Source organism: Benincasa hispida, unplaced genomic scaffold (assembly GCF_009727055.1).
Source record: "Benincasa hispida cultivar B227 unplaced genomic scaffold, ASM972705v1 Contig569, whole genome shotgun sequence".
Classification (NCBI taxonomy): Eukaryota; Viridiplantae; Streptophyta; class Magnoliopsida; order Cucurbitales; family Cucurbitaceae; genus Benincasa; species Benincasa hispida.
This window is the reverse complement of record NW_024064933.1, coordinates 102,400-119,232: the sequence shown is the minus strand read 5'-3', so window position 1 is coordinate 119,232 and position 16,833 is coordinate 102,400. Positions and strand designations below refer to the sequence as shown.

The window sequence follows — 16,833 nt, the reverse complement described above, 5'->3', positions numbered from 1 at the left end:
AGTAATACTTATCACTTGCATGCATTTCAACACATCTATAATTTTGCCTTTTATTGTAACTTATGGAATTCTAGACTATCATGATGGAACAAACGAAGAAAATCAATAATATATACGATAATGTTTCAACAATTGATGGCTACTTCTATACTTTTGGGTTTTTACTCTTGAATTAAAACTTTTTCTAAGCTTCTTTCCTCATAAAAGCACTTCACAAAATTCCATTATCAATGTATTTGCAATCTTCTAAATGTACGTACTTGATGAGGAAAAGCATTAAAGTAGATATGAGGTATTTAAAAGAAATATACACGTCTTTTTGGTATAAGTTTGTAGATTTCTGTTTAGTTTATTGATTTATAATCAAAACATTTAAAGATATTATGAACATCTACAAGTTAAACATTCTTAAATACATGAATCTAAATAATTGTGTGATTTTTCATTTGTCCTATGCAATATGACTTTTCACATAGATGGCCACGCCCAACTAATAAATATTTGATTTTTCACGTTCCCAGTGTATGTACCAACTAATGGAAGGAAGGAGGTGGCCTTGTTTTTGAAGAAAGTTTCCTCACTTGTGCCTGCTCTCCATCTTGTCGATATTGACGTTCCTTTGGATGTTTTATGTAAAGATGACCACAAACTTGAGCAAGCATTGGCTAGAGAATTTCACATAAGTTTGTCAAGAACAGTACCAATCCGAGTACACCAGATTGACTCAATAGTGACCATGCTTCGCCAGAAGCTTCAGTCTCAAAGGCGGTAAGTTTAAGCTCTCCATTGATTTCGATTAGTAATCTCCAACTTGGTTTTGTATTTAACCTGTGTTTTTTTTTTTTTAACAGTTATTGGATTGATTTTAGTAAGTGGGAGACTTTTGTTAATGATGAACTCTCTCGAACCTTTCTGTCAATGGAAATTATTACTGGAGGGCTAATAGAGGTACGTCACATTTGAGGGATTTCCGTTTCCGTTATCTTTTCATTTTTGGTGTAAATGTACTTTTCTTCATTCTCAATTTCTGGCTAATAATATGTGAGCTTCCACTTCTGTTAAAAGTTTTTTAGTTAGATTGTAATGAACTCTTTACCTCACTTGTGAGTTTGATTTTATGCATCTGATGCATGGATCAAAAGTTTTGAATTAGAGTATTAGACAATAATTTTTATGTAGAATCTTGTAGGATGAGGCAACTTTCTATAGAATTTGTTGCAGTTTGTCGAAATTTGATTACAAATGCATACACATATATGCATGCATGTGCATAGTTGTGTTTTGCATTCATGTTGTCCAAATATGAAATATTGGAAAATTAGGATTAAGTTGCCAACACATCATGCGAGTGCGACAATAATTTGTTGTACACATTTAGTATTGTTATTCTCTCTAACACCCTCTCATGTGATGTTTTGAAATCACAAGTTTATAATTTTAACTCAAGAACAAACGTGTTGGTTAGGCCATCTTTGTTTGAGATCTTTTGACATAGGTTATGGCGATTTTATGAGTTTTACATGGTTGAGGTTGACATTATCACATGGATTAAAGCGTGGTCCCTTTGTTTTCAATTGGCTGCAGATCAGAAAACAAATCCAAATTGTTAATGAGGTTTATAAGCTCCACAATCTTCCTGAATTTTACAAGGTTGGTTGCATTAATTATTTTTTCCCGCCCTTTCCATCTCTATTCAATTAATGAAGAAGATGACCTCCTAACTCTATTTTGTAGGAAGCAACCCACATATTATCTCTTGCCTGGGCAATAGGAGACCTCAGTAAATTATTAAGCCAAGCCGTTCTAATGAAATAATGAAAAGTTCCGCAGTATAGCAAACATTGAAGAGATGTATTTTCACCACCAAATTCAAGGGCATTGAATGTAAGATTGGTAAAAAATATATAAAATATGTAAATTCCTGATGAATAAAAAGAACATCGTGAATTTGTAGTGTTCCTATTGATCCCTTATGTGTCAATGGATTGTTTTTTATTATTTTGGCTTTACTAACAAATCCCTTACTTTAAGTTTTATAGATATTGCCCTTTTATTACCTTTATTTAATGGTCTTTATTTGTGAAGTTCATTTCTAAGATTCTTAGGTTGTATTGTTGATAAGATTAAATTGATAGGAATCTATAGAAAATGGATTGTTTATACTTGTAAGGGGTATCTCAGTCCATTATAGTGAAAAAACTAGAGAAATTGTGCTTCTTACCAATTTCATTAAATGGAGGTTGCAAAATAGAATAGCGACATAGGGACATGTATATATAGAGAGAGGCCATCGTCCTCTTGTCTATGCATTAGGCAATATCATCTTTCTTTATCGGTTCTTTCTTTTGTGCCAAGCTTGAGTTAATACTAATAAAATGATATGCTCTCTTGAAAGAAAATGATCAAATGACAAAGAGCTTTGGAATCATGTTGGGAAATGGAGAGAACACTAGGAAAGGGTGAGCAACTACTTTTGTAAGCAAGGTGCGGATGACTTTATCTCTTGCCTTGGCACATAACAATCAATGTGCATTTGGTGCACAATAAATTAGTTCTTAGAGTTGTACGCATTTTTGTGTAGTCTACTCAAGTGTCTAATCATAACGTGACACATTTTTCTTTTTCTTTTTTTTTTTTAAAATACTTTTAGATATATTTTTTCCTTTTGTGATTGTAGGGATGCATGAAGGCTACACCTAAATATTATCCCTAGTTCTTATCCCGCCGTTTCTTCCAATGCCTACATTCTCATGTAGGTGATTTAAATACATTTTTCTAATGATTTTTTAGGTTTAATCATATGATTATTTACCTTGAAAATGCTCACCACTTCTTATGTACGGGAGTAAGGAATGTTATCTACCATGAGTTCTAGTTGTTTGGGAATAGAATGCAAAGTTTTATCATGTAATCTTGGATAACAATATGAATGAGTTTGAGGTACTTCGCTATTTTTGGCATAACTCACTATACGCTTGAGCTTTCTTCTGACACTATCCACCTAATATGATCATTTCATCTTTTAGGTCAAGGGAGTTCCAATTTTCTTTCCCTATTTCTATTGTAATTGGTTTGTTTTTGCAACTTCGAGACTAATTTTGGCCATCTTGATACTTGATGATGATCATTAGTGACTGAGGTAAGTACTCCAACTTAGTGGAATGGGAAGAAATCCAATTGTATTTAAGTTGCGAGGATTTCTGATTTTTAAATTACTCTTTGATTTTTGGTGTTTTTTGGTCTATTTGAACTCGTATGCTTTGAATTTATGTTTGGGTTGATCAACCATGCATATCTTCTTTGCTTTGCTAGAGATTAACTCATAATCCGTGACAATAAGGTATGTGTTTAATCAGTAAGTAGCACAAATTGAAAGCTTGCTTATGTGAATTAAGAGTCTAGCTTACTACTAAAGCATGATTGGTTTAAACCAAAGAGTGTATTATTGGTTATATAGATTTTATATAATTACAGATTTTGTATATATATAAACATCTAAAATAATTTTAATTACTAAATAAAATAAAAAATGCAAGACAAAAAAATGAAGAGGGCATCATAAAATTGATTAGAAATATATAAGGGTCTTTTGGTAATCATTCAAATTTTATTCTCATTACATAGAAACATAAACACTATCAATGAGTTTCTGATTGCGATTTAACACAATTTCATTACACGGTGGTAAACACAATGAAAGGTAATTTTATTATAATTGTAACCCATTTCATTTATAATGTAATCTAATTACGATTGCACCCTAAGTTACGAGTGGGTAGGTAAACAAGCTCTTAATTAGATTTGAGTTAAATTTGATAAACAATCAAGATAAAAGTATATAATTTAAATTTTGCATTAAAAAATTTAAAGACCCTAGAAAGATGTTTTTTTCAAGGTCTTCAAGTTAGAGAGGGAAAATTGTTAGGTGGAGAAATTGAATGGAAACACAAGTAGAATTGAAAATGAAAATGACCTATTTGAAAAATTGGGTTAAAAATTGAGTGGACTGAAAATGACCTATATGACCTATTTGCCATGTCCCGCCATTGTCAATTTCATTCCATCTATTCAATTTTTGAAACGGTCTTCAAGACTTATTAAGGGTTGACTTAATTGGTAGAAAAACCTAACTGAAGTGTTAAAGTTGGTATCCTCTTGATCTATCTTTATGGATGAGTGGGGTTCTTCGAGATCATTTAGATGCAGATTTGAAGTTTGTTTCCAAATTTCAGAAGGTGTAAGTTCATGAAGCTATGACAATATATTTTGGGCTCGAGATTTTATCATCAATCCATGTTTTGAAGTCTCTTTCTTTATTGAGGAGGTAAAAATTAGTTCTCTTTTTCGTATATGGTCATAACATTTTGACACATTATGTTGTGCATAAAGCATCAGATGATCAAGAGTCATCAATTGTATTGTGTCTATTATTTATGACGTTTCTACTCCAATTTTCTTTCTCCATAACTTGCATCCAAAAGGAGCATGAAGCTCTTCTACAATTCAAGGAAAGTTTTGATGATCCTTATCATCGATTAGCTTCATGGAACGAAATTGATTGTTGTTATTGGAATGGAGTGGGCTGCAATCAAACTACTGGACATGTTTCTAAGATTGATCTTCGAAGTGATTATTAGGTCAACTTTTACTCATCACCTTCGTATAGCAATTCCATTGACTCTAGTTTGTTTGAGTTTAAATGCTTAAATTACCTGGATTTAATTGGGAAAACTTCAACTATAATCAAACTCCAAGCTTTTTTGGTTCAATGGTTGAATTAATATATCTTAATATTTCTAGAACATCAATTTCTAGGAGAGTTCCTCCTTATTTAGGAAATCTTACTAAATTGGATATTCTTGATTATTATTTAATTAGCCAACAACCAATGATGATGTTGAATGGATATCTCATCTTTCATCCTTACAGTTCCTTGGCTTGACTGGGATGGACTTCTTGAAATCTTTGAATTTGATGAAAGTTCTAAGTTCTCTTCCTTTGTTGGTATCCTTGAGATTGAGCGAATGTAATCTTCAAAACATCCATTTCTCTATGAGTTATTCCTTAAATTATTCTTTATTTCTTAGTAAAATTCAACTTGTAGACTTGTCTTCCGATGACTTTAATGGTCAAAATCCTAAGGCTTTTCAGAATATGACTTCCTCGAAAGACCTAGACCTTCCAAATAAACAATTGTCTACTATTTTTGAAGGTGAAATTTCTTTCTTTATTGGAAACAATTGTGATCTAAAAGCACCTGATTTATCGTGGAACTCTAATCTTGGTGGAGATGTGTTTGGAAATAGTTATGAGAATGAATTTATGGGTTGCAATTTTGAATATGAACTTCAAGTACTTAACGTAGGATATACATCTTTGAGAATCAGAATTCCAGATTGGTTAAGAAAATTCAAAAACTTGAAGTCAATTAATCTTGGAACCAGTCACATTCACTTGAAAATTTGTTAAACCTTGAATATTTAGATGTTTCAAACAAAGCTTTAATTGGAGCAATTTCAACCTCATTTAGAAGATTAATGAATTTGGAGGTATTAGACATATCAAGAAACTCGCTCAAAGGCATTCTTACAAAAGCTCATTTTGCGAATCTCTCTCAGTTGCATACTTTAAACTTAGTCTACAATGAACTTCTATCCTTAGATATGAAATCTAATTGGAATCCTCCTTTTCAATTAAAGTACCTTCATGCAACTTCATGTACTGTTGTTCATGGAAGTGAGTTTCCTCAGTGGCTTCAGACGCAAAAAAACACTGCTTCAATTGTCGTTATCCAACACAAGTCTCTCAATTAGTTCTTTACCAACATGGTTCACACCACAAAATATCACCACTTTGGATCTTTCCCACAACCAAATAGTGGGATCACTTTTTACCAACATTGTCGATCAAATGCCCAATTTAGAACAGTTGCTTGTCAATGATAACCTTATCAATTATTCTTTACTATCTTCACTCTGTAAATTGAAGAATTTGTACATTTTTTTGAATATTTCAAACAATAAGCTATCTGGAATGGTTCGAGGTTGTTTATTGACTCTAAACTTGAATCTTTTGGATTTATCGTCGAAGAATATGCTAACTTTTCAAGGACCTTTCCATATTCAAATAGAAATCTTTCTAATATTATATTCTTGAGAAATAATAATTTTGAAGGATTCATGCCAATTGTATTGAAGAATTTCTAAGTTTTAAAAATTTTAGATCCGGAAGGAAACAAGTTCTTTGAAAATATCCCCACATGGGCAGGTGATAATTTTCTAAATTTACAATATCTAATACTAAGAAGTAATTTGTTCAATGGTACCATCCCTTCTAGTCTATGTCAGCTCATTAAGTTGCAAATTTTGGATCTTGGACATAACCAATTGGAGGGAAGTATCCCACCAAATCTCAACCATTTCAACATAATGAGGACAGGAAATAACATAGATAGATTCAGTCGCATTTGTTGGCATAGGTTATGCTTGGTTACTGAAAAAAATGTCAGGACAATCTATCAAATCAAGTTATTTCAATTACTCCAGGACACAACTAAATTTAACGGTGACTATAGACCTATCCAATAACTATTTGGTGGACTTCATTCCAAGTGAGATAACAAAACTTACAGGGTTGTTTGGACTGAATTTGTCTCACAATAATCTAATGAGGCCAATTCCTACTAAAATAGGGGAAATGAAGTCATTAGAATCACTCGACCTATCTTTTAATCAACTTTTTGAACCAATTCCTCGAAACTTATCGAAATTAAATTCATTAGGCACGTTGAAATTATCCCACAACAATTTCTCTGGCGACATTTCTTTAGAAGGTCATCTATCTACATTTAATGAGGTTTCAAGTTTTGATGACAATTCATATATTTGCGGGAATCCGCTTGCAATGAAATGTGTATTTGAGAATTCATATGGGCCATCATTCAAAAGCATTGACAATCAAAGCTTACAGTATGATAATTCTTGGATTTATAGTTGGATTTTTAGGCCGTTGTTGAAACTTTAATATTGAAGAAGAGTTGGAGATATACTTATTTCAAGTTTGTGGATGAGGCTAATTACAAGGTTCAAGTAGCAATTCGGAGGAGCATAAAAATACTTAAAAGGAATCTGCACTCGCAAATGAGTTAGGTAATAACATTTTGATTGCTTTTTCTTTCTTTCTTTCTTTTTTTTTTTTTTTTCATAATTTTTTTCTCTAGTCTATGACTTAATAAATTATATAATTTCTTAGATTTTTTGGTCGATGGGTCTTTTGAACAAAAATGAGGTGAATAAAAAGTTGTGAAAGGTCAATGGCTATTATGGAACTAATTAGAATAAAATGGCAATTGGCTTAAAATTATCTACGAAAAATTAGGTGAAGGTGCCATTACTCCAAAATCACATATAGGAATTAATGTTTGTTTATCTAAATTTTTTTATTATTTTTATTTTTGAGTTCAATTTTTGCATACTAATGTCAATTTATATTGGCTTGATTAGTTTTTCTTATATATTAAATCACCCTTAAATACAAGTAAAAATCTAATATTCAATGGTAAAAAATGTAACTAAGACAAAATTTTCATTTTTGCTCTAAAAATGCATTTGATGTTGGATCGTATCATCACGCAACGAAAGCAATGAGGATCGATAAGCACTCTAATTCGGTAATTTTGGCATAAACGAAAGCATACTTTAGCAGAAATAAATGGGTTTCAAGTCATACATTTGTAGAACTTCTTGAAAGCTTGATTTCAGCTACAAATCTCTCTGAATCTTGTTGTAGACCACCCCAAGATCTTCCTTACTATCCTCTTGGTGCTCTAGATTGAGTTGTGGGACTTAAAATAAGCTTGAATTAAGTAAATTTGGGAAGTACACACAACAGCAACCCAATGGAAGAACACCTTCTTCACACGAATTTTCAGCTAAAATTGTATTAGATGCATTGCCTCAAATTCACTCAAATCTCTTCAATATATTGCAGACCATCATGTAATGAGAATGAGATGCAGCTCATGCTTGGAGTAATTGAAGCCTTAGGAGGTAGGTTAAGTGTGAGCAACTTGAAGATGATAATGGAAAATCCCAATTTTCCATTTTGTGTTTTTTTCTTCTTTTTCAACTTTTCAAAATTTTGATTTTATAAAATTGAAAATATTATTAATTTTACAAAATTAATTTCATAAATTAATTTTCTTAATAAAATTAATAACAAATTATAAATAATTTAAATAATTCTAATTAATTTAATATCAAATATTAAATTAATTTTACACAATTTCACCTTCATACATTTAAATCATATTTAAATATTAATTCTTCAATTCCGTTTAATTCTAATTTGAACATTTCAAATTAACTTATCATGCTACTCTAAACCTAATCCATTTATGAGCTAGTAGGGGGACCTCGCGGACCTACAGATCATGGTCTCCAACAATCCGAGATTAATCAGCTAAACTCATTAGACCAAATTAACCCACATTCATTAACTAGTGGATCACTCCACTAAAGCCCATAGTTGAACTTCCCTCACTGTAGGTATATTATGTCTACTCGATATAACCATGATTAGTAAGTTAACCCTTCACAGGTTGTTCGTAATAACGACTGGGTGAATTCTATGTTTTACCCCCGAAATTACCTCTCGTTCCTTAAGTTCCACTGATCCTCTAAAAAAAAATTGATTTTTAATCCAATCGAAAAATCGAGTCCCTCTCGGGCTAATGAGAGGGTGAGACCTCTTGTTCAAGACCCAGAATATAAAACCTGAACCCTAATTACTTTAAGTAAGAGTAAGTAATGTGATGTCTTCTAATGAGTTAAATGAAGCCATGTTTGGGGAGGGATAAAAGATAGAAGCAAGAAGAAATAAGCTCTTGTGTAGCTAAGTGTAAATCCCGAATTCTAAGTTTTCTAAACAAGCAGTTTAGCCAAAGAAATGATATATTAAATATCTAATAACTGAAAGTCCATGTTGTTTATAGGAGTTGTTGAAAAGGAAAAGAAAAACATATTAAATAAGGAAACTCACTTATTGGTTTGGCACGTGGCAGTTAATCCTTGAATTCGGGAGGTGGCAGGAAGATTAAAAGGAAGAGAAACTTCGAAAGCTTGGTTTATACAAGTAAATTTAGTGAAATCGGTGCCATTTGAAATCTTGAAGAATCTAGTTTTCGAGGTTGTCTTACCAGAGAAAGATTGCAGAAGAAGAAGAACAAAAAGTGAGGAATTTGCAGAAGAGGCAGAATCGCGGATTTATCAGGACCCGAGGTAAATATTGGAAGCTCCAGGCCAAACTATAAGGAAACTTTGGCTGAAATTTTAAGAAAAGAAAGTTAACTCAGTTTTAAACATGTTTGTAGAAGGAATTTTCTACAAAAGAGGGTTGGATTTTGAGTTATGAATTTTTGAAGTTGTAACAGAGAAGCTGTGCATAAGCAGATAGCTGCTTGGGAAGCAAACAGCTCATATGGAGAATGAAGATCTTGCTAATGAAGGAAATCTCGCTAATTTTGTGATGAGGATCTCGCTCTAGAAGGAAATCTCACTAGAAATTGGGCTGAATCTCACTGGAAAGGTGAGTATCGCTAGGATTAAAGGATCTCGCTCATGAGGAGGATCTCACTCATAAGGATTGTTCGTTGCTATTGTGATTCGCTCTAGGATTGTTTTGTATAAAATAAATTAGAAGAATAAGTTCTAAGTATAAGTGATGCGTTTATGCTTTGATGCGTTTAAGTAATTGTAACGCATTGGGGCATCAGATATATGCAACAGAATGCACACAACTCCTTTTAATGACGTTCAAGTTTTCCTAAACCAGACCTAAGTATAAATCTAATTTAGGTTCCTGGTAAGTCCAGGATCGAACTCAGGGATTCATTTAACCAAACGCAGACCTTGCGTTGTATCTACTGTAGGGGTTTTCCTAAATAAATGTGAGAAATGTGTTATTTACACTAAATTGCTGTGCCTATGCAAGAGATGCAAAAGAGTTGAGTAGTTAGTGATGGATCATGTGAGAATGGAGTTTAATGTAAGTGGACGCGTCGGTCTAAGATGAATGTACACAAACCAGGATATGATGTGGATGAGATGGAGTGATTTGCTTATCTTTTGTTCATGCGTTAGACTTCATTCAACATTTCTCAATGCGAATAACATACAAAACCTATTTCTAGGATGCATGCATCTAACACAGAATGCAATAGACACCAGTAAGTCTATCTCTAGCTATACTAGGCATCTTACTTGATGCAGCTTAGTTATTCTTTCGAACAATCTAAGTTAAAGATGCTTTTTATCAATTTGTCAAGTTGGCTTGAGCGTTGGAATGAAGTTTGGCATAAAGTATTAATGCGTTCAACATAAAAAATAAATAAACAATGGCAAGTATGATGGATCAAATATATGAATTTTATAAAGAAACAGAGAGTCTTTACAAAAGCAATATTTAATCAAATGAAATGAAAGCGATAAATGAGATGAAGGAAACTGAGTCAAGCCAAAGAATGCAATCTTTTGTATTTATTTGGCTCAATCTCGTTGTGTACAATCACTTGTATAGGAATTGGATGAAGTGTCTTTCTCAAGAGTGGCTTCCTCTGCTCCCTGACCGGCGGTGGTGGTGGTTCTCAACCCTTCTGATCGTCTGGCACCACATCACAGCTTCTAAGAACTAAAATTATGACTACAATATACAGAGAGTAAGGATCTTGATAATTTCTGAACTTCTTGACTATGGAGGGACTTCATCCATTTATATGCATTGGTCACGTCCACTTGGTGAATGGGCAGCATTAAAGTCCATGCCCTGGTCATCATTAAAGTCCATGCCCTGATTAGCCGCCTAACTCTTGGATGCTTTTCAAACGCCACGTGCTGCGTGGAAGTTTTTCAGACGCCGCCTGCTACAGGTGCTCATACTTGCAAGTGGTGATGTGACACAATCAGCCTGGAGCAATGAATCTTCTTTGCGTTGAACTCCCTCCGATGCATGGCCTACGCATTAGAGCTTTTCCTGCGACACTTGTCTAATGCGTTAGCGTTAATCCTTACATTGAAATCCTGCAATACAATGTGTTAGTGCCACGATATTTAGTAATAAAACTTCTTTTGCATGAGTTTGCTAATATTTGAATAAATCAATGTGTTTCTTCTAAAAATGAGGAGAATCTATCATTAAAAACCTTAGTTGTTCCAACTTAAGAACAAAAATAACTTGTATTTCTACAAGTTATCACCACCCCTAAATTTGATCAATGCTTTTCCTCAAGCATTCCAAAATAATTCTTTGTTATCTCCTTTTTCTTAAGTGTGCAGAGTTCCCTCTCTTCATATTCAGTCATAAGCTTGAGATAAGAGTTTGGAAAATATAACTCAGATTGACTCTTTTCTAAAAGGACTAATGTTTAGTTTCAGGTGCAGCAGGCCTTTTATCACAACTCCTTTCATTTCTCAAAACATTCCCGTTTTTTCTAAACCAGCAATGCATTAGATGCTCTTTTTTTTTTTAAAAAAAAATAAATTCCAGATAAAAAGAAAAAATTATGAACTCACTTACCCATGCGTTGTTCCAGGTATCCCACTTTCGTTTTGGCTTGCCCCTACGGGTGCCATGCGAGCATCCAACTACGGGTGAGAACCCTTCACAACTAAACTCATATCTAATATTCATGCGTTTTAAGATATAATTTCTTCAGACTAGATAGAGAAGTTATATGGGACGCGTTGGTCTAGGAGACTTAACTTCATTTTGGCTTGCCCCCACGAGTGTCATGCGAGCATCCAACTACGGCTAAGTGCCTGTTCCAACTAAACTCATGCCATTTTAAGGTTTTTCTTTTGAAGTAATGACAGAGGAGTTGCATTTAACATTTTTCTTATTTTGTTCCCTTTTCTTTGTGATGTACCCGTTTGATGCGTCTTAACTCGAATTTCTCTCATCCCCAAATTTGGAGATGAGCTATATCCTCATTGCTAAAAGAGAAACAAAATTTCAAAAAGGGTTTGAGAGTCTGAAAGGAGTTTAAGACTTAAAGCTTGAACGCGTTAGAAGGTAAACATAACCTTTTTAAAGAAGTTCAGGCCTTGTTGATTTTCCTAACGCCTACTCTATACTTATAGATTTCATATAGTTGATATCATTGAGGTCAGGCAAAGCACGACTTAGAAAATATCTAAAGAACAAAAATTAAGTATGCCAAGGTCAAACGCAAGGAACAAAATGATAGGAATTTCTCATTCATTTTCATAAACTCACATGAAGTAAACAAACAAGTCAAGCAGATACAAAAGAACAATTAAATCAAAATACAAAAATAACCGAACACCCCAAAACTCTATTGTGCTAGTGCGTCACCTCTACATTCTTCCTCAGGGTCTTCATCCATAAAACGCAGGGGGTTTCTAAGATGCGCAGGCAGTGGAGGCAGAGCAAACATTCCAACCAAGACCTGATTGATGTATTGCGTTGTGTAAACAAATTGGTCTTGCATCTGTCTTGTTTGCTGCCTTAGATAATCCCTTAGAACCCGATTCTATTGCTGAAGACCTTCGATAGACGCGGCCAGTGGTCTAAGCTGATCACTAATAAAAGTTTTTAACTCTTCTAAGTCTGCGCTGCGTTGAGGTGGTGTTGGTTCTTCATTTCTTCCAACTGGGTCTTTAAAATTTGCTGCGTTGCTTGACCCTAGTCCAGTTGGTTCAAAAATTATTGGAGGAGGCACAAATTTGGGAATTGGACTTGGTGGGGGCGAAGGAAGGGAATAAGGGATGTCCTAATCTATATAAGTTGGTTCTTGATGCGTTTGATCAGGATTCCCTTCTGGCAAGGCCAATGGTGAGTCATGGAAAGTAAGATTGAGGGTTGGTTGCGCTTCTTCAGCCAGAAGTTCAAGCTCAGCTTCATGTTCTTCGTGTTCTGAAGCTTCATCGCTGTGTTCCCCAATCTGGACGCGTCTTCTTTTGGGGGCGCGTTTGGATGATCGAGGCTTTGGTTGCCACTTCCTTGGTAGGTAAGGCAGGTTGATACGGTGCACCGCGAAGTAGACGCCTCGCTAACTTTATGTCTATCAAACCATCGATATATTCATGATCATCCCCCAGAGGAATGCCCCTGCGTTCGCATAGTGCACAGATCAGCCATGGAAAGTAGAGTTACCCTCGTGGCTTAGTCTTGATGGCCTTGATCTGATCCTTATAAACTTCCAACGTCCAAAGGATGCACTGCATGACGCAATAGGTAGCCAGGACGCGTTCCTTTGATAATGTCTCATCATGCATTGTAGGCATGATGCTCCGTTTGATCAAGTAATACCATAAATTCGCAGTCTGGACTTAAATTCCTGAAAGCTAACATTTTTGCCCCGTTTCTCGATGTTTGCCATTTGCTTCCAGGTTTGGCTACCGTCCTTAAACTCATCTTCTAATTGGCTTGGCATTGGCTGTTCTAAGATGCGATTTCCTTCCGCGTTCAGATTACTGTCAATGTTGAAACACTTCGTTTATCTTGTCAGCTGAGAAGCACACTAACACCCTATCAACAAAAGCTGTGTTCTTCTCCATATCAAACTCACTGTTGTAGAACATGCGGACGAGGTTGGGCCAAATACGGGTGTGCCACCGCAGAACTGATTCCACCCAATGCGTTTATTGTTTTATGTTATGTATATTGGCAGAGGGTGGCGCTTGGAAAAGAAGCCCTTTTCTAAGAGTATGTTACTAAATTGACACCTTCTTCCTGAGGTCTTCTTAGGTAATGCGTCGGTTACCTTGCATTTTCTGCCGCATGCTCTTTTGGCCTCCTTTGCCAGCTCTCTCAGTTCATCTCCAATTCTCTTTGGAAAGTCATCTTTCTTCACCTTGCCTTGCGGGCTGATATTCTTCAAGTCCTTGCTCTAGTGGCCTCAGGCCTTGAGCTATTTCCATCCGTTGCATCCTCAGGTCCGGATGCAGGTTGCTCATCTTCTTCCTCCAATATTAACCTTCTTTCCTTGTTATCTTTTTTGATTTCAAGGGCCCTTCATTCGCGTCGATGGGCGTTGATTGGACGCGTAGGGCCAATTATCCCTTTTTCTCTATCTTTCTTCTTCCCCTTCTTCTCTAATTCTTCTTCTAGTTCCTCTTCAAGCATCATAGCATACCGCTCCGCTTCGTCTAATTCAAGTGATGCGTTAGGTGGTTCTGAACGCATCACCTGCTCTTCCTCTTGGCTTTGATTGAAAGACTCAAGATCGCACCAAAAAAACCTCTTGCTCGTCCAGTCGAGCCAATTCTGCCAACTCTTCAAGATTGCGCTCTGACGCAGGACTTTCAGAGGGTGGTATGGGTGGAGTAAATGGAGGGGTGCCCACTGGGTATGAGGCATCCCTAGGAGGATATGATGATGGGCGAATGAGGTGGTTGGCTCGACGCGTCTGATTCCACTAGATAAATGGTGGCTAAGGGCTGGATCGAAAGTGGAGGTGGTGGATGCACGACTGGTGACAGTGCATTGTGGACGTAGCCTGGGAGTGGATCATGCATTTCACCCGTCATTGTGATGTTAGGAATGACTGGTGTGGGGCAGGCTTGGTGTAGGGTTTGAAGGCGGTCGTAGATGACGAACGCGTCCTAGTTTTTGCAGTGTTTTGCCCAATGGCTTAGGTAGTTTTGGGTTTTGTTGAGGAGTTTTAGGTTTAGGTTGAGGGGTCTTAGGTAGGTTGAGGGGTCTTGGCCGAAGGGGTAATGATGGCCTTGGAGGCTTTGGAAGGGAGTTTCATGGGTACTGTGGAAGGTTTCGAAACAGACGGCCGCTGGGAAGAGGTGGCTCCGCAGTGTGTGGGTTGGTTTGGGCAAGGGTTTTGGTGGTTTTTTTCTAGGGCTCGGGGAGGGAAATCGAAACAGAGGACGAGAATAGGAGCTTACTGGTGAGTTGTTCCCAAAGCTCACGGGTCTGGTTTGGCTATCTAAGGCAGACGACATTTTGGCCGGAGAAGCTCGAGTGAAATCAGAAGCGAGGGAGACGAGAGTTAGATTTTTTTTCTTTTTTTTTTTTTTGTTTCGAGAACTGAGAGTGAAAATGAAGAAGAAGAAGGCTTCGAATCGTTGGGTCCTTTTATTGGCTGAGAGAGAATTAGTGGCTGACGTCAGGTGGCGCCTGATGTCTGTAATAAATGTAAAGCTGAAGAGACGTCTCAGATTTCTAAATACTCGAGTGTTTTTGTATTCTCAAGATGCATCCCTTCAACTGGGCCATGCGTTAGACTTGCGTCTAACGCGTTCGTTATTCCCAACTCGATTATACACAACTTTTAAAGAAAAACAAACAATTTCCAACTTTTATAAAAGCAAAAACAAAGAACAATCTTAAAACAACCAAACAAATAAATCAACAAACTCAAATGCATCGTAAAATACAGAATGCAAAGATAAGGATAGAGAAAGCGTCCCTAGAATATATGGCGATGCATATGCAGGGATACTTCGATGCGGGCCTCAATTGGCTTCGCGTAGTGCGAGAGATGATTTTGGCGTTCCAGTCCATCTTCAAAGTAAGGCTTCACTCTCTAGCCATTTACTTTGAATACGTTGGTGCCATCTTCTCGTGTTATTTCCACAGCTCCATATGGAAAGATTGTCTTAATGATAAAGGGTCCTGACCACCTGGATTTTAGTTTTCCTAGAAACAAACGCAGACGTGAATTGAACAATAGAAATTTTTGGCCAACAACAAGTTCTTTCTTACTGATGCATTGGTCATGCCAACGCTTTGTCTTTTCTTTGTACAGCTTTTGTTCTTGTACACGTTCAATCGCCACTCCTCGAGCTTATTGAGCTGAAGTTTGCATTGAGCGCCCACGACGTCCAAGTTCATGTTTAGCTTTCTAACTGCCCAAAACGCCTTGTCCTCCATGTTGGGATAATTTAGGGACGCGTTTTGTTTTGTTTTGTTTTTATCATTTAAGAACGAATGGGTTTGAACATGAAATCATGCGTTAGACATAACTGATGCATTTGCTCCCATGCATCTAGGGTCATGCATTGGAATGATGATGCGTTAATCTTAGCATGCAATGATCACATGTTCCTATAACAAGTTTTCTTACGCTTGCGCCAAGTATAACACAAATGCAAGTTTCTTGGGTAATCCAAGGTCGAACATGGGGACTTGTCACTCAATAATATTTGTGAAGTGATGCGTTTGAGGCGATGAATAAGAATAAAAATAAAGCGAAGAAGGTTAAATGTTCTACACACTACTCCTACTCCTAACTAAACAGATTGAGCAATAGAAGACTTGCAATGAGAATAAGTAGAGACACATCAACCAATAACGCATAGTAATGTTTACTATCTTAAATCGCCTTAGTAATCCCAGCTCGTTGCACTAACGCATCACACCTCTCGGTGGTCAGCCGCATGACTATATCTCTATAGTGCATGGTTGCGTCGAGCATAAGATTATGCCTATCTCTAGGAACAATACGAACCTTGCTTAGTGCGTTCCATCCCTTATCTTCTCAGGCAGTTAGACGCGGCTACTTAACTTATAGACAAGCGATGCAACATCCCATAGACAGGCGTGCCAAAGCCTTTCACCAAACAAAGAGGATTAACTCACTATACTCACACAACGCACACCTCTCGGTGGGTTGCACATGCGTCCTATCTCTAGGCTACACGATTAAGCATGCAATTGACTTTGATAAATAAACGCTGAAGATAAACTATGATAGAGATGAAGATGATGAAGAAGACGGTAATGAAGGAATTAAGATTTGCATTGATCACAAAATATCTTAATATCTCAAGCTAAAATGTAATACAATACAGAGATTAGAAG

General features: G+C 36.1%; 1 protein-coding gene, 1 long non-coding RNA gene and 1 pseudogene across 4 annotated transcripts; all 3 read left to right on the top strand.

Moving 5' to 3' along the window:
- LOC120069740 overlaps positions 1-2,988 on the top strand; it is a 9,672-nt pseudogene extending 6,684 nt beyond the window's left edge.
- Positions 497-1,719, top strand: LOC120069741. Its single transcript, XM_039021534.1, has 3 exons — positions 497-768; positions 852-948; positions 1,585-1,719. Exons 1-3 carry the CDS (start codon positions 737-739, stop codon positions 1,699-1,701), a joined length of 246 nt encoding a protein of 81 aa, XP_038877462.1. The 5' UTR covers positions 497-736; the 3' UTR covers positions 1,702-1,719.
- Positions 2,989-3,319: 331 nt separating the features above from the next.
- Positions 3,320-10,049, top strand: LOC120069742. Of its 3 annotated transcripts, none has more exons than XR_005479655.1 (4): positions 3,320-4,324; positions 6,993-7,148; positions 9,062-9,278; positions 9,431-10,049. It is a non-coding gene; the product is annotated as an uncharacterized LOC120069742 (long non-coding RNA). The 3 variants fall into 3 exon arrangements; XR_005479654.1 differs by adding an exon at positions 7,990-8,048 and having other exon boundaries at positions 9,062-10,049; XR_005479653.1 differs by having other exon boundaries at positions 9,062-10,049.
- The last annotated feature ends 6,784 nt before the right edge of the window (positions 10,050-16,833 follow it).